Source organism: Lactuca virosa, chromosome 8 (genome assembly GCF_052849685.1).
Source record: "Lactuca virosa cultivar CGN04683 chromosome 8, Lactuca_virosa_CGN04683_v6, whole genome shotgun sequence".
Classification (NCBI taxonomy): domain Eukaryota; kingdom Viridiplantae; phylum Streptophyta; class Magnoliopsida; order Asterales; family Asteraceae; genus Lactuca; species Lactuca virosa.
Window position 1 is genome coordinate 259,850,063 of NC_136433.1, and position 21,285 is coordinate 259,871,347.

The window sequence follows — 21,285 nt, forward strand, 5'->3', positions numbered from 1 at the left end:
CGCGACAATTTTGCCCCTTCCCACCGAATCTACGACGACAACATGTCGTCTGCTTAGCTTTTCCGGTCAAAGAAATAGGGTCAAAGTTGGAAAATACTGTGCTGCCGACGACATGTCGTCTGGATAGCTGGACTTTTGCCGACGACATATGTGGTCGGGATAGGTGTCGTCTGTACATATTGTTAATCTTGTAGTGATAATGAACTTTTTGAGATCAAGCTAAAAACAAACATTACGTATATATGACATTTTTGAATAAAAATATTGTAAAATAAAATATTTTGAGTTAAAATTTGAAAACAAGTTATTGTTGGAAAAATGCTAAAAGAAAATGACACTCTCGTATACGAAAGATGTGGAGTTGGATAGTAAAAGTAAGATTTACAAAAATAAATATGCTCCAAATATTAATAACTCTGGAAGGAAATTTGTGAACCAAATTTGTTGAAATCTGAACCACATTTCTTATTGGCTTAGTATGGCATGGCATGGGTGATGGGTGCATGAGGCTTGATTGATAGAAATAGATACCGCCAAAACTGAAATCTTGAAACTAAGCTTGACCAATAACAGAGATAATATGGATATTATACCCACGTCTCCATATCCATACATAACCTATATAACACTACACTAACTTCCCAATTCCTACACCAACTCTTCTTCTCATTTGCTCAACTACACAAATACAACTCAATCTTTTGTTCATAAATACATGGCTGCTTCAACAATGGCTCTCTCATCTCCTTCATTTGCCGGGCAGGCAATCAAGGTTGCTCCATCTACCTCAGAGTTTTCTGGTGATGGAAGGGTGACAATGAGAAAGACAGCAGCAAAGCCCAAGACCGCTTCATCAGGAAGCCCATGGTACGGACCTGACAGAGTGAAGTACTTGGGGCCATTCTCGGGTGAGGCTCCATCATATCTAACCGGAGAATTCCCTGCAGACTACGGGTGGGACACAGCCGGGCTCTCAGCAGATCCTGAGACTTTTGCCAAGAACCGTGAGCTTGAGGTCATCCATTGTAGGTGGGCCATGCTAGGAGCTTTGGGATGTGTTTTCCCGGAGCTTCTAGCCCGCAATGGCGTCAAGTTCGGTGAAGCTGTGTGGTTCAAGGCAGGATCCCAAATCTTTAGTGAGGGTGGGCTTGACTATCTGGGCAACCCCAACTTGGTCCACGCACAGAGCATATTGGCAATTTGGGCTACACAAGTGATCTTGATGGGTGCTGTTGAAGGTTATAGAGTTGCCGGTGGGCCTCTTGGGGAGATAGTTGACCCATTGTACCCTGGAGGAAGCTTTGACCCGCTGGGATTAGCTGAAGATCCGGAGGCTTTTGCAGAGTTGAAGGTGAAGGAGATTAAGAACGGAAGATTAGCTATGTTTTCAATGTTTGGGTTCTTTGTTCAAGCCATAGTCACCGGAAAAGGTCCATTAGAAAACCTTGCAGACCACATTGCCGATCCAGTTACCAACAACGCATGGGCTTATGCCACCAACTTCGTCCCTGGAAACTAAAACTGGCCGGGAAGAATATAATGTCCATGAAAGAAAAACAGCTTGCGACATTGTAAATTTCACCAGCATAAGGTCGAAAATGAGAGGTCTTGATTCATGGAGTTAAATCCACCATATCCATATTTTTGTAAATTGATTAATTAGCTGTGCAAATATGAATGAACATTTACAAAGCTTACCGGATATAAACGGTCATTTCCACATTCTAATCTTCAGTACCATATTTATAAATAGCTGATCACATCACTTTATTACCACTGAGAGTATGATAATGTAGTTCATTTTTTGAAAGGGGCCCTTCTAATTTCTATAGGATGGAACAACGGATATGTGTACTTAAATAGGAAATCATGCCTCTTGACCGAATCAATTAGTCAATCACCATTATCATTCAAACCACGCTGATATGCATAACTATGTAGGAATTCTACGAATTCATGCCTCATAACAAAAACAATCAATCGTCATTTTCATTCAAACTGCTATGATATGTATAACTTTTAATTTAAAACTTCTAAAATTGGATTTTATGCTTCTAGAGTATTGATCGGAATGTGTATTTTGGATTTTTCGAGATTTCCGTTCATTCCTATTCCAATGGTTGATTTTGAAACATGGTTTGTCTATTATAATTGACACTAGAGAAAAACCTGTCTTATCTATAATATAATGGTTCCATAGAGAAAAAAAAGCGTACAAAATAGCAACGGAAGTCCATTGCAAAACTATCCAAAACTAGCTCGGAAACCCTTCAACCACACACACAAACCAATCCCTAGTCGCCAATCCGTCACGAGCAAAGCGTGTAGCGAATGTTTCGGTAACGTAGCCCATCTTTGGTTCTTGACTAATACTAATGTGACCTTCGAAATAGTATGTTTATATATAAGAATCGAATTATGCTAAAAACCAATATACAAGAATCAAGTGACATATTATTTATTTAAATAATGAAAATCTAAAACAAAATAAAGATATATGCATATACTGAATTCTTTGAATGAAAGTAAACTTCAATATTAACAATATTTAAGGATTAGGAAGGACTAGTTAAAACTCGATTTTACAGATCATGAATAGTTAAGTTCGAACAATACAACCAGGAAGGGCTTGTTAAACCATTACAATGCCTCAATATCCACATGTCATCTATGTATCCTAACCCCCGATCCCACCTACAAGATATTCATGACCTCAACTATGTAACCTATCTCCCACTCCCACATACAAGATATCCGGGACCTCAACTGGCGACATGTTATACATGATGAGTACCATGTTCGTATCTTGAATAGGACATGGACTCTTGTATGACGACTCCAATGGGTTAATATTGTACGCTACATGTGGCTCTTTCATCATAGTTTCAATGTAGGTATCTCTCTTTATAATGTCAACCTTGTAGCCAACAGTCGCTTCCAAAACCGAAGAATTGATTGTGATGAGATATTCAACGCCATTTTGATATGGGACATCATCCGTATAACCCTCAAAATATTATCTATTGATACCGGTCTATTTATCAGCTTATTTTAAACCATGCAAAAATTGACTTTTCTCACGGTCACCTTTAGGTTAGTATACATGCATCAACCACAGGGTTTCTATGATCCCAATTTCAGGGTCACGTCTTCCGTCCTCAAAAATCCTTATAAAACCTCAAGCATGCTCCTAGAAGGTGGTATCACCGATTTTCATAGTACGCCACTACCTAGGGTTCCAAAAGTATAATGTTGTTATTAACAAAAGTATCATAATTGTGTTAATAATAACATCATACTTTAGTTTATTTTCTTTTATAGCATCATACTTTTAATATTATATTACATAATATTATGGTTTAAAAAATATACCATTTAATTTGATTTTATAGTTAATTTATTTTGATTTTATAATTAATTTAATTTGGTTATAAAATTAACTTAATTTGATTTTTTAATTAATTTAATATTTTCTTTTTTTATTAGTTTTTTAAATTAATTTAATTTGATTTTATAATTAATTTTATTTGATTTTAATATTAATATTAATTTGATTTTATAATTAATTTAATTTTATTTTAAACTTAATTTGATTTTATAATTAATTTAATATTTTATTTTTCATTATTAGTTTTTTTAAATTAATTTAATTTGATTTTGTTATAGTTTTAATATTAATTTGATTTTATAATTTATTTTATTATATTTGAATAATTATATTAATTGATGTTATAATTAATTTAATTGTTTTTTAAATTAACTTAATTGGATTTTATAATTAGTTTAATATTTTCTTTTTTGTTAATAGTTTTTTTTTTAATTTTTTTAATTTGATTTTATAATTAATTTAATTTCATTTTAATATTAATATTAATTTGATTTTAAAACTAATTTATTTTGATTTTACCATTAACTTAATATTTCTTTTTCGTTATTGATTTTTTAAAAATTAATTTAACTTTATTTTATAATTAATTTAAAATTACTAATAGTACGTAGCTATTAATAACCTAATTAAGCTAAGTCGTAATGACCAACATTAAGTCACTGCCAAAATTAAGCACTTTGAAACCGTATTAACAAGAAAATAAAAACATAATAAACATATAATACAATCATACATGTAAATACAAACACTTCAACTTATCAAACACTTTAACTTATCAATTAAGCACTTTACAATACAAAGAATAGCATCTAAATACAAAAACCATAACTTATCAATTAAGAACTTTGTCACTTCATCTTAAATACACTCAAACTATTAAACCTAAATATCACATAATCATATATGTATACAATACATTCAATTCTAATTTTCATTTCATTTTATACATACAATACCACTTTCATATTCCAATTTCATACAATTAAGCATACATTACATCCAAATCAAATTTCAATTTCAAACAATTAAGCAATACATCCAATTTCATACAATCATACCTTATAACAGCTAACGTTTTAGACATCTAATTTCAATTTCATACAAATGTATACATCTAAATACAAAATCAAACAAATCATGCCTAATTTCATTTGCATGCCAATACACCACAATACACCACAGTGAGCATAAACATAAATCAATTATACAGTAGGTTGCATAAACACACTTTCATGCCAAAAAATGAAAAAAGAAATCAAAAACTTACCTCAAAAGTGGTGGTGAAGGTAGCCGAATGACCATAAATAAGTTTCTTCGGCGGTGGTGAAGGCTGTTGTCGGAGGATACTTCGACAATGGTGAAGGCTGTGAATTAGGGACTCCAACAATCGGAAAAAAATCCCCCAACATTGGAGTTAAAACTCAAGCTATCACAAATTAAGAAGAAAACAAGGACCAAGAACCATACCTTTTAGTCGCCGATGAACGGGAGTGGCCGGAGGATGGTCTGCATCGCCGACATCGCAAGAAAGAAAACAGAAAAGCATCGACTGCAAAATGAACGCAGGTCCCTCTTTGTTATAACTAAACCCTATGCCGACGACACTTCGTCGGTATAGGCCAACAAAAACTACGTCGTTTCCATTTTATGTCATTAAAAAAAAACAGTTTTACAGACGACATATTGTCTGGAAAGATATTTCACGCGGATCGACCCATCTTTTTGTAGACGGAATGTCGCCGGCATAAGATTACGAAAACGACACCGTTTTTATTTTCCGCGACACCGAATAAAAATAAATCGAAATTGTTTTTTTAATACCTTCTACCGACGACATATCGTCTGTATAAGCTGATGAAAAAGACACCGTTTTTATTTTCTACGACACCGAATATAAGTAAATCGAAATTAATTTTATAATACCCTATACCGACATGTCGTTGGTATAGGTTTTCAAAATACCGCGAAAATTTTGCCCCTTCCCACCGAATCTACGACGACAACATGTCGTCTGCTTAGCTTTTCCGGTCAAAGAAATAGGGTCAAAGTTGGAAAATACTGTGCTGCCGACGACATGTCGTCTGGATAGCTGGACTTTTGCCGACGACATATGTGGTCGGGATAGGTGTCGTCTGTACACATTGTTATTCTTGTAGTGATAATGAACTTTTTGAGATCAAGCTAAAAACAAACATTACGTATATATGACATTTTTGAATAAAAATATTGTAAAATAAAATATTTTGAGTTAAAATTTGAAAACAAGTTATTGTTGGAAAAATGCTAAAAGAAAATGACACTCTCGTATACGAAAGATGTGGAGTTGGATAGTAAAAGTAAGATTTACAAAAATAAATATGCTCCAAATATTAATAACTCTGGAAGGAAATTTGTGAACCAAATTTGTTGAAATCTGAACCACATTTCTTATTGGCTTAGTATGGCATGGCATGGGTGATGGGTGCATGAGGCTTGATTGATAGAAATAGATACCGCCAAAACTGAAATCTTGAAACTAAGCTTGACCAATAACAGAGATAATATGGATATTATACCCACGTCTCCATATCCATACATAACCTATATAACACTACACTAACTTCCCAATTCCTACACCAACTCTTCTTCTCATTTGCTCAACTACACAAATACAACTCAATCTTTTGTTCATAAATACATGGCTGCTTCAACAATGGCTCTCTCATCTCCTTCATTTGCCGGGCAGGCAATCAAGGTTGCTCCATCTACCTCAGAGTTTTCTGGTGATGGAAGGGTGACAATGAGAAAGACAGCAGCAAAGCCCAAGACCGCTTCATCAGGAAGCCCATGGTACGGACCTGACAGAGTGAAGTACTTGGGGCCATTCTCGGGTGAGGCTCCATCATATCTAACCGGAGAATTCCCTGGAGACTACGGGTGGGACACAGCCGGGCTCTCAGCAGATCCTGAGACTTTTGCCAAGAACCGTGAGCTTGAGGTCATCCATTGTAGGTGGGCCATGCTAGGAGCTTTGGGATGTGTTTTCCCGGAGCTTCTAGCCCGCAATGGCGTCAAGTTCGGTGAAGCTGTGTGGTTCAAGGCAGGATCCCAAATCTTTAGTGAGGGTGGGCTTGACTATCTGGGCAACCCCAACTTGGTCCACGCACAGAGCATATTGGCAATTTGGGCTACACAAGTGATCTTGATGGGTGCTGTTGAAGGTTATAGAGTTGCCGGTGGGCCTCTTGGGGAGATAGTTGACCCATTGTACCCTGGAGGAAGCTTTGACCCGCTGGGATTAGCTGAAGATCCGGAGGCTTTTGCAGAGTTGAAGGTGAAGGAGATTAAGAACGGAAGATTAGCTATGTTTTCAATGTTTGGGTTCTTTGTTCAAGCCATAGTCACCGGAAAAGGTCCATTAGAAAACCTTGCAGACCACATTGCCGATCCAGTTACCAACAACGCATGGGCTTATGCCACCAACTTCGTCCCTGGAAACTAAAACTGTCCGGGAAGAATATAATGTCCATGAAAGAAAAACAGCTTGCGACATTGTAAATTTCACCAGCATAAGGTCGAAAATGAGAGGTCTTGATTCATGGAGTTAAATCCACCATATCCATATTTTTGTAAATTGATTAATTAGCTGTGCAAATATGAATGAACATTTACAAAGCTTACCAGATATAAACGGTCATTTCCACATTCTAATCTTCAGTACCATATTTATAAATAGCTGATCACATCACTTTATTACCACTGAGAGTATGATAATGTAGTTCATTTTATGAAAGGGGCCCTTCTAATTTCTATAGGATGGAACAACGGATATGTGTACTTAAATACGAAATCATGCCTCTTGACCGAATCAATTAGTCAATCACCATTATCATTCAAACCACGCTGATATGCATAACTATGTAGGAATTCTACGAATTCATGCCTCATAACAAAAACAATCAATCGTCATTTTCATTCAAACTGCTATGATATGTATAACTTTTAATTTAAAACTTCTAAAATTGGATTTTATGCTTCTAGAGTATTGATCGGAATGTGTATTTTGGATTTTTCGAGATTTCCGTTCATTCCTATTCCAATGGTTGATTTTGAAACATGGTTTGTCTATTATAAGTGACACTAGAGAAAAACCTGTCTTATCTATAATATAATGGTTCCATAGAGAATAAAAAGCGTACAAAATAGCAACGGAAGTCCATTGCAAAACTAGCTCGGAAACCCTTCAACCACACACACACAAACCAATCCCTAGTCGCCAATCCGTCACGAGCAAAGCGTGTAGCGAATGTTTCGGTAACGTAGCCCATCTTTGGTTCTTTACTAATACTAATGTGACCTTCGAAATAGTATGTTTATATATAAGAATCGAATTATGCTAAAAACCAATATACAAGAATCAAGTGACATATTATTTATTTAAATAATGAAAATCTAAAACAAAATAAAGATATATGCATATACTGAATTCTTTGAATGAAAGTAAACTTCAATATTAACAATATTTAAGGATTAGGAAGGACTAGTTAAAACTCGATTTTACAGATCATGAATAGTTAAGTTCGAACAATACAACCAGGAAGGGCTTGTTAAACCATTACAATGCCTCAATATCCACATGTCATCTATGTATCCTAACCCCCGATCCCACCTACAAGATATTCATGACCTCAACTATGTAACCTATCTCCCAATCCCACATACAAGATATCCGGGACCTCAACTGGCGACATGTTATACATGATGAGTACCATGTTCGTATCTTGAATAGGACATGGACTCTTGTATGACGACTCCAATGGGTTAATATTGTACGCTACATGTGGCTCTTTCATCATAGTTTCAATGTAGGTATCTCTCTTTATAATGTCAACCTTGTAGCCAACAGTCGCTTCCAAAACCGAAGAATTGATTGTGATGAGATTTTCAACGCCATTTTCATATGGGACATCATCCGTATAACCCTCAAAATATTATCTATTGATACCGGTCTATTTATCAGCTTATTTTAAACCATGCAAAAATTGACTTTTCTCACGGTCACCTTTAGGTTAGTATACATGCATCAACCACAGGGTTTCTATGATCCCAATTTCAGGGTCACGTCTTCCGTCCTCAAAAATCCTTATAAAACCTCAAGCATGCTCCTAGAAGGTGGTATCACCGATTTTCATAGTACGCCACTACCTAGGGTTCCAAAAGTATAATGTTGTAATTAACAAAAGTATCATAATTGTGTTAATTATAACATCATACTTTAGTTTATTTTCTTTTATAGCATCATACTTTTAATATTATATTACATAATATTATGGTTTAAAAAATATACCGTTTAATTTGATTTTATAGTTATTTTAATTTTGATTTTATAATTAATTTAATTTGATTATAAAATTAACTTAATTTGATTTTTTAATTAATCTAATATTTTCTTTTTTTATTAGTTTTTTAAATTAATTTAATTTTATTTTATAATTAATTTTATTTGATTTTAATATTAATATTAATTTGATTTTATAATCAATTTAATTTTATTTTAAACTTAATTTGATTTTATAATTAATTTAATATTTTATTTTTTGTTATTAGTTTTTTTAAATTAATTTAATTTGATTTTGTTATAGTTTTAATATTAATTTGATTTTGTAATTTATTTTATTATATTTGAATAATTATATTAATTTGATGTTATAATTAATTTAATTTTTTTTAAAATTAACTTAATTGGATTTTATAATTAGTTTAATATTTTCTTTTTTTTAATAGTTTTTTTTAATTTTTTTAATTTGATTTTATAATTAATTTAATTTCATTTTAATATTAATATTAATTTGATTTTTAAACTAATTTATTTTGATTTTACCATTAACTTAATATTTTCTTTTTCGTTATTGATTTTTTAAAAATTAATTTAACTTTATTTTATAATTAATTTAAAATTACTAATAGTACGTAGCTATTAATAACCTAATTAAGCTAAGTCGTAATGACCAACATTAAGTCACTACCAAAATTAAGCACTTTGAAACCGTATTAACAAGAAAATAAAAACATAATAAACATATAATACAATCATACATGTAAATACAAACACTTCAACTTATCAAACACTTTAACTTATCAATTAAGCACTTTACAATACAAAGAATAACATCTAAATACAAAAACCATAACTTATCAATTAAGAACTTTGTCACTTCATCTTAAATACACTCAAACTATTAAACCTAAATATCACATAATCATATATGTATACAATACATTCAATTCTAATTTTCATTTCATTTTAGACATACAATACCACTTTCATATTCCAATTTCATACAATTAAGCATACATTACATCCAAATCAAATTTCAATTTCAAACAATTAAGCAATACATCCAATTTCATACAATCATACCTTATAACAGCTAACGTTTTAGACATCTAATTTCAATTTCATACAAATGTATACATCTAAATACAAAATCAAACAAATCATGCCTAATTTCATTTTCATGCCAATACACCACAATACACCACAGTGAGCATAAACATAAATCAATTATACAGTAGTTTGCATAAACACACTTTCATGCCAAAAAATGAAAAAAGAAATCAAAAACTTACCTCAAAATTGGTGATGAAGGTAGCCGAATCACCATAAATAAGTTTCTTCAGCGGTGGTGAAGGCTGTTGTCGGAGGATACTTCGACAATGGTGAAGGCTGTGAATTAGGGACTCCAACAATCGGAAAAAAATCCCCCAACATTGGAGTTAAAACTCAAGCTATCACAAATTAAGAAGAAAACAAGGACCAAGAACCATACCTTTTAGTCGCCGATGAACGGGAGTGGCCGGAGGATGGTCTGCATCGCCGACATCGCGAGAAAGAAAACAGAAAAGCATCGACTGCAAAATGAACGCAGGTCCCTCTTTGTTATAACTAAACCCTATGCCGACGACACTTCGTCGGTATAGGCCAACAAAAACTACGTCGTTTCCTTTTTATGTCATTAAAAAAAAACAGTTTTACAGACGACATATTGTCTGGAAAGATATTTCACGCGGATCGACCCATCTTTTTGCAGACGGAATGTCGCCGGCATAAGATTACGAAAACGACACCGTTTTTATTTTCCGTGACACGGAATAAAAATAAATCGAAATTATTTTTTTAATACCTTATACCGACGACATATCGTCTGTATAAGCTGATGAAAAAGACACCGTTTTTATTTTCTACGACACCGAATATAAGTAAATCGAAATTAATTTTATAATACCCTATACCGACATGTCGTTGGTATAGGTTTTCAAAATACCGCGAAAATTTTGCCCCTTCCCACCGAATCTACGACGACAACATGTCGTCTGCTTAGCTTTTCCGGTCAAAGAAATAGGGTCAAAGTTGGAAAATACTGTGCTGCCGACGACATGTCGTCTGGATAGCTGGACTTTTGCCGACGACATATGTGGTCGGGATAGGTGTCGTCTGTACACATTGTTATTCTTGTAGTGATAATGAACTTTTTGAGATCAAGCTAAAAACAAACATTACGTATATATGACATTTTTGAATAAAAATATTGTAAAATAAAATATTTTGAGTTAAAATTTGAAAACAAGTTATTGTTGGAAAAATGCTAAAAGAAAATGACACTCTCGTATACGAAAGATGTGGAGTTGGATAGTAAAAGTAAGATTTACAAAAATAAATATGCTCCAAATATTAATAACTCTGGAAGGAAATTTGTGAACCAAATTTGTTGAAATCTGAACCACATTTCTTATTGGCTTAGTATGGCATGGCATGGGTGATGGGTGCATGAGGCTTGATTGATAGAAATAGATACCGCCAAAACTGAAATCTTGAAACTAAGCTTGACCAATAACAGAGATAATATGGATATTATACCCACGTCTCCATATCCATACATAACCTATATAACACTACACTAACTTCCCAATTCCTACACCAACTCTTCTTCTCATTTGCTCAACTACACAAATACAACTCAATCTTTTGTTCATAAATACATGGCTGCTTCAACAATGGCTCTCTCATCTCCTTCATTTGCCGGGCAGGCAATCAAGGTTGCTCCATCTACCTCAGAGTTTTCTGGTGATGGAAGGGTGACAATGAGAAAGACAGCAGCAAAGCCCAAGACCGCTTCATCAGGAAGCCCATGGTACGGACCTGACAGAGTGAAGTACTTGGGGCCATTCTCGGGTGAGGCTCCATCATATCTAACCGGAGAATTCCCTGGAGACTACGGGTGGGACACAGCCGGGCTCTCAGCAGATCCTGAGACTTTTGCCAAGAACCGTGAGCTTGAGGTCATCCATTGTAGGTGGGCCATGCTAGGAGCTTTGGGATGTGTTTTCCCGGAGCTTCTAGCCCGCAATGGCGTCAAGTTCGGTGAAGCTGTGTGGTTCAAGGCAGGATCCCAAATCTTTAGTGAGGGTGGGCTTGACTATCTGGGCAACCCCAACTTGGTCCACGCACAGAGCATATTGGCAATTTGGGCTACACAAGTGATCTTGATGGGTGCTGTTGAAGGTTATAGAGTTGCCGGTGGGCCTCTTGGGGAGATAGTTGACCCATTGTACCCTGGAGGAAGCTTTGACCCGCTGGGATTAGCTGAAGATCCGGAGGCTTTTGCAGAGTTGAAGGTGAAGGAGATTAAGAACGGAAGATTAGCTATGTTTTCAATGTTTGGGTTCTTTGTTCAAGCCATAGTCACCGGAAAAGGTCCATTAGAAAACCTTGCAGACCACATTGCCGATCCAGTTACCAACAACGCATGGGCTTATGCCACCAACTTCGTCCCTGGAAACTAAAACTGGCCGGGAAGAATATAATGTCCACGAAAGAAAAACAGCTTGCGACATTGTAAATTTCACCAGCATAAGGTCGAAAATGAGAGGTCTTGATTCATGGAGTTAAATCCACCATATCCATATTTTTGTAAATTGATTAATTAGCTGTGCAAATATGAATGAATATTTACAAAGCTTACCGGATATAAACGGTCATTTCCACATTCTAATCTTCAGTACCATATTTATAAATAGCTGATCACATCATTTTTGTTACCACTGAGAGTATGATAATGTAGTTCATTTTATGAAAGGGGCCCTTCTAATTTCTATAGGATGGAACAACGGATATGTGTACTTAAATAGGAAATCATGCCTCTTGACCGAATCAATTAGTCAATCACCATTATCATTCAAACCACGCTGATATGCATAACTATGTAGGAATTCTACGAATTCATGCCTCATAACAAAAACAATCAATCGTCATTTTCATTCAAACTGCTATGATATGTATAACTTTTAATTTAAAACTTCTAAAATTGGATTTTATGCTTCTAGAGTATTGATCGGAATGTGTATTTTGGATTTTTCGAGATTTCCGTTCATTCCTATTCCAATGGTTGATTTTGAAACATGGTTTGTCTATTATAATTGACACTAGAGAAAAACCTGTCTTATCTATAATATAATGGTTCCATAGAGAAAAAAAAGCGTACAAAATAGCAACGGAAGTCCATTGCAAAACTATCCAAAACTAGCTCGGAAACCCTTCAACCACACACACACAAACCAATCCCTAGTCGCCAATCCGTCACGAGCAAAGCGTGTAGCGAATGTTTCGGTAACGTAGCCCATCTTTGGTTCTTGACTAATATTAATGTGACCTTCGAAATAGTATGTTTATATATAAGAATCGAATTATGCTAAAAACCAATATACAAGAATCAAGTGACATATTATTTATTTAAATAATGAAAATCTAAAACAAAATAAAGATATATGCATATACTGAATTCTTTGAATGAAAGTAAACTTCAATATTAACAATATTTAAGGATTAGGAAGGGCTAGTTAAAACTCGATTTTACATATCATGAATAGTTAAGTTCGAACAATACAACCAGGAAGGGCTTGTTAAACCATTACAATGCCTCAATATCCACATGTCATCTATGTATCCTAACCCCCGATCCCACCTACAAGATATTCATGACCTCAACTATGTAACCTATCTCCCAATCCCACATACAAGATATCCGGGACCTCAACTGGCGACATGTTATACATGATGAGTACCATGTTCGTATCTTGAATAGGACATGGACTCTTGTATGACGACTCCAATGGGTTAATATTGTACACTACATGTGGCTCTTTCATCATAGTTTCAATGTAGGTATCTCTCTTTATAATGTCAACCTTGTAGCCAACAGTCGCTTCCAAAACCGAAGAATTGATTGTGATGAGATATTCAACGCCATTTTGATATGGGACATCATCCGTATAACCCTCAAAATATTATCTATTGATACCGGTCTATTTATCAGCTTATTTTAAACCATGCAAAAATTGACTTTTCTCACGGTCACCTTTAGGTTAGTATACATGCATCAACCACAAGGTTTCAATGATCCCAATTTCAGGGTCACGTCTTCCGTCCTAAAAAATCCTTATAAAACCTCAAGCATGCTCCTAGAAGGTGGTATCACCGATTTTCATAGTACGCCACTACCTAGGGTTCCAAAAGTATAATGTTGTAATTAACAAAAGTATCATAATTGTGTTAATTATAACATCATACTTTAGTTTATTTTCTTTTATAGCATCATACTTTTAATATTATATTACATAATATTATGGTATAGAAAATATACCGTTTAATTTGATTTTATAGTTATTTTAATTTGATTTTATAATTAATTTAATTTGATTATAAAATTAACTTAATTTGATTTTTTAATTAATCTAATATTTTCTTTTTTTATTAGTTTTTTAAATTAATTTTATTTTATTTTATAATTAATTTTATTTTATTTTAATTTTAATATTAATTTGATTTTATAATCAATTTAATTTTATTTTAAACTTAATTTGATTTTATAATTAATTTAATATTTTATTTTTTGTTATTAGTTTTTTAAAATTAATTTAATTTGATTTTGTTATAGTTTTAATATTAATTTGATTTTGTAATTTATTTTATTATATTTGAATAATTATATTAATTTGATGTTATAATTAATTTAATTTTTTTTTAAATTAACTTAATTGGATTTTATAATTAGTTTAATATTTTCTTTTTTTTAATAGTTTTTTTTAATTTTTTTAATTTGATTTTATAATTAATTTAATTTCATTTTAATATTAATATTAATTTGATTTTTAAACTAATTTATTTTGATTTTACCATTAACTTAATATTTTCTTTTTTGTTATTGATTTTTTAAAAATTAATTTAACTTTATTTTATAATTAATTTAAAATTACTAATAGTACGTAGCTATTAATAACCTAATTAAGCTAAGTCGTAATGACCAACATTAAGTCACTACCAAAATTAAGCACTTTGAAACCGTATTAACAAGAAAATAAAAACATAATAAACATATAATACAATCATACATGTAAATACAAACACTTCAACTTATCAAACACTTTAACTTATGAATTAAGCGCTTTACAATACAAAGAATAACATCTAAATACAAAAACTATAACTTATCAATTAAGAACTTTGTCACTTCATCTTAAATACACTCAAACTATTAAACCTAAATATCACATAATCATATATGTATACAATACATTCAATTCTAATTTTCATTTCATTTTAGACATACAATACCACTTTCATATTCCAATTTCATACAATTAAGCATACATTACATCCAATTCAAATTTCAATTTCAAACAATTAAGCAATACATCCAATTTCATACAATCATACCTTATAACAGCTAACGTTTTAGACATATAATTTCAATTTCATACAAATGTATACATCTAAATACAAAATCAAACAAATCATGCCTAATTTCATTTTTCATGCCAATACACCACAATACACCACAATGAGCATAAACATAAATCAATTATACAATAGGTTGCATAAACACACTTTCATGCCAAAAATGAAAAAAGAAATCAAAAACTTACCTCAAAATTGGTGGTGAAGGTAGCCGAATCACCATAAATAAGTTTCTTCGGCGGTGGTGAAGGCTGTTGTCGGCGGATACTTCTACAATGGTGAAGGCTGTGAATTAGGGACTCCAACAATCGGAAAAAAATCCCCCAACATTGGAGTTAAAACTCAAGCTATCACAAATTAAGAAGAAAACAAGGACCAAGGACCAAGAACCATACCTTTTAGTCGCCGATGAACGGGAGTGGTCGGAGGATGGTCTGCATCGCCGACATCGCGAGAAAGAAAACAGGAAAAGCATCGACTGCAAAATGAACGCATGTCCCTCTTTGTTATAACTAAACCCTATGCCGACGACACTTCGTCGGTATATATTACACCCCAAAACCATGAACGGCGGAAACGTTCTGGGGCGGAGGACGTCATGTATAGTATCACAACAATGAATAGTAGTAAACAAGCAACAACATCATCCATTGCATTAATAATATAATTTTTATACAAGTGTGTTCTGTCAAGTTATATAGACACCAAAATATAAATCAAAATGAAAGATGAGTCTTGAACGAGCTCCATCTTCTCTAAACCTTGCACCGGTATCTGTCTACTGGTGACCTGAGGATACAAGTTATTTTGAAAGAGAGTATCAGCTTTAAAGCTGGTGAGATCATAAGCATTTTAGTATATGTATTTGTAAGAAAGTATTTGTAAGTATGTGAAGCATAAGTATGTAAAAGTTTTGAACCTCCTAGAAAACTCTATGTTTCCTACTAAAAGTAACCTTCTACCAAGGCATCTAGTATCTGTGTGTGTGTCTCTTGTAAGAGTGTGTATTTTCCCAATTCTGACTATCATTAACCAAAAATATAGTTTTTACATTATTGTTTATTGTGTGAATATCACAAAGTAAATGTAATGGGAAAATGAAATAGTACTGTAGTGTTGTATTAAGTAACTACTACTGTACTAACCTTAAACTAATTATAATTTAAAGTACCATGTGATCGGCCTGTATCCTGCTACCGACTATAGTACGCGACAATGTAAGATGTCGGAGAAAAATGACATTTGGCACCCATAGACTTGTAAGTCTTACTGTAGCTAGCAGCGAGGTGTAGGATAGTCAATCCAGTATAGCTATACGCAAACTCATACGCTCCCCAATTAAGGAGATTCTGGATACATGAACGGCCATGGCAGGTAGTGCCATGCCCCGGAACGTGGCTCACATAACTGCAAAACTGTATATGTAATGAATGTGCTAGCTGTAATGTATGTTCTCCCTCTGTCTAGCATGTATTGTAATGTACTGTGTGTGCTAGCTGTAATGTATGTTCTCTCTCTGTCTAGCCTGTATTGTAATGTACCGGGTGTGCTAGCTGTATTGTGTGTTCTCTCCCTATCTAGCAAGTATTGACTCATGTATGAACTGACTCATTGTATGATTCATTGTTCTAGTAATAGTATTAGTAATTCCCTAAGCTACACCTATAGTAGCTTACTAGTAATATGATTTGAGTGTATAAACATCCATGTATGCCTTTGCTACCCAAAGGTATTGAACTGAATGAAAGAAGAAACTTTTATGTCTATATATGTATACATGATATATAACTAATATTTAGACGACATTCGGACGAATAACCGATACCCTAAGGCCACATCCAAACGAGGAAAAGGGAATAGGGCGAGCTAGTCTTCCTAAGTCCTTTAAACATTACTTATATAACTATACATATATAGGCATGCATTTGTCAATATAACAGAATATAAGTTTAAAAGAGTTTAATAAAAGTGTTCGACATGTAAAAGAGTTTGTAAAACAGTTTGAAGTAAAACAGTTTGGTAACATAGTTTGAAAAGTAAGAAAACCACTTGTTTGGTAGTTATTAATCACATGTGATTGATATAATAACTAATATAGATCAACTTGTATCCCCCCCCCCCCGTCCATAAAAGCATTTAAAAACATTTAAAAAGGTTGATTAAGGGGTATGAACTCACCTGTAGTGAGTGGTTTGGATGAACAGATGATATAGGATTGCTAGGTGTCAAGTGAAGACTTAAACACATACAATGATCCTAATAACATATAAAGACATATGTATATATACAATTAGTGATTATAACACTAATTAGACAAGTATAAGCATTCTAAGGCATGGAAAACTCTTTAGTCAAAGTGTTAGGAGGCCATTGGGTTGCAACAAAAGATTGCAAGGCATTGTAAGTGAGTTTATGGTCAATGGACCATACTTAATGGAGTTTACGGCCCAGGGGAGTTTACTCCTGGCCGTAAACTCTCTAATGGGTCTCCATTTGAGGCTTAAAGGTATGATGTCTTAAGTGGTCAAGTGTTCCAAGGCTAAACAAGAGGCTAGGTGAGTTTAAGGTCCAAGAATGACCTTAACTTGTGTTTACGGCCTAGGGACCACTTCCCCATGAGTTTACGGCCGTAAACTCATGATGGGAAGTACCATTTTGATGTTTTGAGGTTCCTAGTTCAATGGTGATTGGTTCTAGGCTAAGTTCTAGTCATTAGGAAGCATTAGGGGCACAATATCACCACCTAATAGAGTTTACGGCCTAAGGACCATTTCCTTATGTGTTTACGGCCATAAACTCTTATGGGGGTATGTTTTATTTGTTGTTTAAGGTCCTAAACACTCCAAGGAAGGATCAAGACTAGCATCCAGGGCTTAGGAAGGGACTAGGGTGCAATTTGCCCCACTTATAGGGGTTTACGGCCCAAGAACATGTCTTGGCCGTAAACTCCTTTGATCTTGTGTTTCCTTGTGATTTCTAAGCTCTAAACATGTTAAACCTAGTGTACAACGAGTTAGAACAAGAGTACTTACGATCCAGGAGCTTGAATGGTCGTTTTTGGCCAAGAACACTAGTGTGTGTTCTTGGTGTTCTTAGTGAAACTTGAAGATCTACACAAATGGAATGATTTCACGGATGAAATCATGTAAGATCACTAGTTCATGTAAGATATCAACTAGTTAGGGCAAGAAACTTACGAGTTTTGAAGATCGGGGACGAAGATCGGGATGATACTTGAGAGGATTTCAGCCAAGGGAAAGAAAGGAATGAACTAATGGCCACCCTTTCATCATATTAGGTGGAGTTTACGGCCCACATGGAGTTTACGGCCGTAAACTCCCATGTGGTGGCCGTGAACTCCAGGTCAAAGTGTTTCAGGCTCGTTCTTTGTACTATAGATTCAGCAGATAAACCCCGACACTTATCCCTTAAGTGTACAAGGCTCAGAACATTCAGACAGGTTCCAAATTGTGCTAAATGATAGCAGGAATGAGTTTGACTTTCAGAGAAGTGTTAGAGAGAAGTGTTAGAGAGAAGTGTTAGACTGAACATGATAGAAAATTTCGGGTTGTCACAGTATAGGCCAACAAAAACTACGTTGTTTCCTTTTTACGTCATTAAAAAAACAGTTTTACAGACGACATATTGTCTGGAAAGATATTTCACGCGGATCGACCCATCTTTTTGCGGACGGAATGTCGTCGGCATAAGATTACGAAAACGACACCGTTTTTTATTTTCCGCGACACGGAATAAAAATAAATCGAAATTATTTTTTTAATGCCTTATACCGACGACATATCGTCTGTATAAGCTGATGAAAAAGACACCGTTTTTATTTTCTACGACACCGAATATAAGTAAATCGAAATTAATTTTATAATACCCTATACCGACATGTCGTTAGTATAGGTTTTCAAAATACCGCGAAAATTTTGCCCCTTCCCACGAATCTACGACGACAACATGTTGTCTGCTTAGCTTTTCCGGTCAAAGAAATAGGGTCAAAGTTGGAAAATACTGCTTAGCTTCCATACATAACCTATATAACACTACACTAACTTCCCAATTCCTACACCAACTCTTCTTCTCATTTGCTCAACTACACAAATACAACTCAATCTTTTGTTCATAAATACATGGCTGCTTCAACAATGGCTCTCTCATCTCCTTCATTTGCCGGGCAGGCAATCAAGGTTGCTCCATCTACCTCAGAGTTTTCTGGTGATGGAAGGGTGACAATGAGAAAGACAGCAGCAAAGCCAAGACCGCTTCATCAGGAAGCCCATGGTACGGACCTGACAGAGTGAAGTACTTGGGGCCATTCTCGGGTGAGGCTCCATCATATCTAACCGGAGAATTCCCTGGAGACTACGGGTGGGACACAGCCGGGCTCTCAGCAGATCCTGAGACTTTTGCCAAGAACCGTGAGCTTGAGGTCATCCATTGTAGGTGGGCCATGCTAGGAGCTTTGGGATGTGTTTTCCCGGAGCTTCTAGCCCGCAATGGCGTCAAGTTCGGTGAAGCTGTGTGGTTCAAGGCAGGATCCCAAATCTTTAGTGAGGGTGGGCTTGACTATCTGGGCAACCCCAACTTGGTCCACGCACAGAGCATATTGGCAATTTGGGCTACACAAGTGATCTTGATGGGTGCTGTTGAAGGTTATAGAGTTGCCGGTGGGCCTCTTGGGGAGATAGTTGACCCATTGTACCCTGGAGGAAGCTTTGACCCGCTGGGATTAGCTGAAGATCCGGAGGCTTTTGCAGAGTTGAAGGTGAAGGAGATTAAGAACGGAAGATTAGCTATGTTTTCAATGTTTGGGTTCTTTGTTCAAGCCATAGTCACCGGAAAAGGTCCATTAGAAAACCTTGCAGACCACATTGCCGATCCAGTTACCAACAACGCATGGGCTAATGCCACCAACTTCGTCCCTGGAAACTAAAACTGGCCGGGAAGAATATAATGTCCATGAAAGAAAAACAGCTTGCGACATTGTAAATTTGACCAGCATAAGGTCGAAAATGAGAGGTCTTGATTCATGGAGTTAAATCCACCATATCCATATTTTTGTAAATTGATTAATTAGCTGTGCAAATATGAATGAACATTTACAAAGCTTACGGGATATAAACGGTCATTTCCACATTCTAATCTTCAGTACCATATTTATAAATAGCTGATCACATCACTTTATTACCACTGAGAGTATGATAATGTAGTTCATTTTATGAAAGGGGCCCTTCTAATTTCTATAGGATGGAACAACGGATATGTGTACTTAAATAGGAAATCATGCCTCTTGACCGAATCAATTAGTCAATTACCATTACCATTCAAACCACGCTGATATGCATAACTATGTAGGAATTCTACGAATTCATGCCTCATAACAAAAACAATCAATCGTCATTTTCATTCAAACTGCTATGATATGTATAACTTTTAATTTAAAACTTCTAAAATTGGATTTTATGCTTCTAGAGTACTGTACGGAATGTGTATTTTGGATTTTTCAAGATTTCTGTTCATTCCTATTCCTATGGTTGATTTTGAAACATGGTTTGTCTCTTATATTTGACACTAGAGAAAAACCTGTCTTATCTATAATATAATGGTTCCATAGTGAAAAAAAAAGCGTACAAAATAGCGACGGAAGTCCATTGCAAAACTATCCAAAACTAGCTCGGAAACCCTTCAACCACACACACACAAACCAATCCCTGACATCACCAGTCGCCAATCCGTCACGAGCAAAGCCTTTAGCGAATGTTTCGGTAACGTAGCCCATCTTTGGTTCTTGACTAATACTAATTGACGTTGAACTGTGACCTTCGAAATAGTATGTTTATATATAAGAATCGAATTATGTTAAAAACCAATATACAAGAATCAAGTGATATATTATTTATTTAAATAATGAAAATCTAAAACAAAATAAAGATATATGCATATATTGAATTCTTTGAATGAAAGTAAACTTCAATATTAACAATATTTAAGGTTAGGAATGACTAGTTAAAACTCGATTTTACAGATCATGAATAGTTAAGTTCGAACAATACAACCAGGAAGGGCTTGTTAAATCATTACAATGCCTCAATATCCACATGTCATCTATGTATCC

The 21,285-nt window shown here is 34.6% G+C and overlaps 3 protein-coding genes and 1 pseudogene across 3 annotated transcripts; all 4 read left to right on the top strand.

Annotated features, from left to right (window-relative positions):
• The first annotated feature begins 668 nt into the window (after positions 1 to 668).
• On the top strand, positions 669 to 1,692 carry LOC145134204 (chlorophyll a-b binding protein 40, chloroplastic-like). The gene has a single exon (XM_079069083.1). The coding sequence runs from the start codon at positions 716 to 718 to the stop codon at positions 1,517 to 1,519; it is 804 nt and encodes a 267-aa protein (XP_078925209.1). The 5' UTR covers positions 669 to 715; the 3' UTR covers positions 1,520 to 1,692.
• A 4,327-nt stretch (positions 1,693 to 6,019) lies between these two features.
• Positions 6,020 to 7,042, top strand: LOC145132499 (chlorophyll a-b binding protein 40, chloroplastic). The gene has a single exon (XM_079067296.1). The coding sequence runs from the start codon at positions 6,066 to 6,068 to the stop codon at positions 6,867 to 6,869; it is 804 nt and encodes a 267-aa protein (XP_078923422.1). The 5' UTR covers positions 6,020 to 6,065; the 3' UTR covers positions 6,870 to 7,042.
• A 4,319-nt stretch (positions 7,043 to 11,361) lies between these two features.
• Positions 11,362 to 12,466, top strand: LOC145132505 (chlorophyll a-b binding protein 40, chloroplastic). Its single transcript, XM_079067303.1, has one exon. It carries the CDS (start codon positions 11,408 to 11,410, stop codon positions 12,209 to 12,211), a length of 804 nt encoding a protein of 267 aa, XP_078923429.1. The 5' UTR covers positions 11,362 to 11,407; the 3' UTR covers positions 12,212 to 12,466.
• Positions 12,467 to 19,255: 6,789 nt separating this feature from the next.
• LOC145132287 (chlorophyll a-b binding protein 40, chloroplastic-like) lies at positions 19,256 to 20,118 on the top strand (annotated as a pseudogene).
• Positions 20,119 to 21,285: the final 1,167 nt, after the last annotated feature.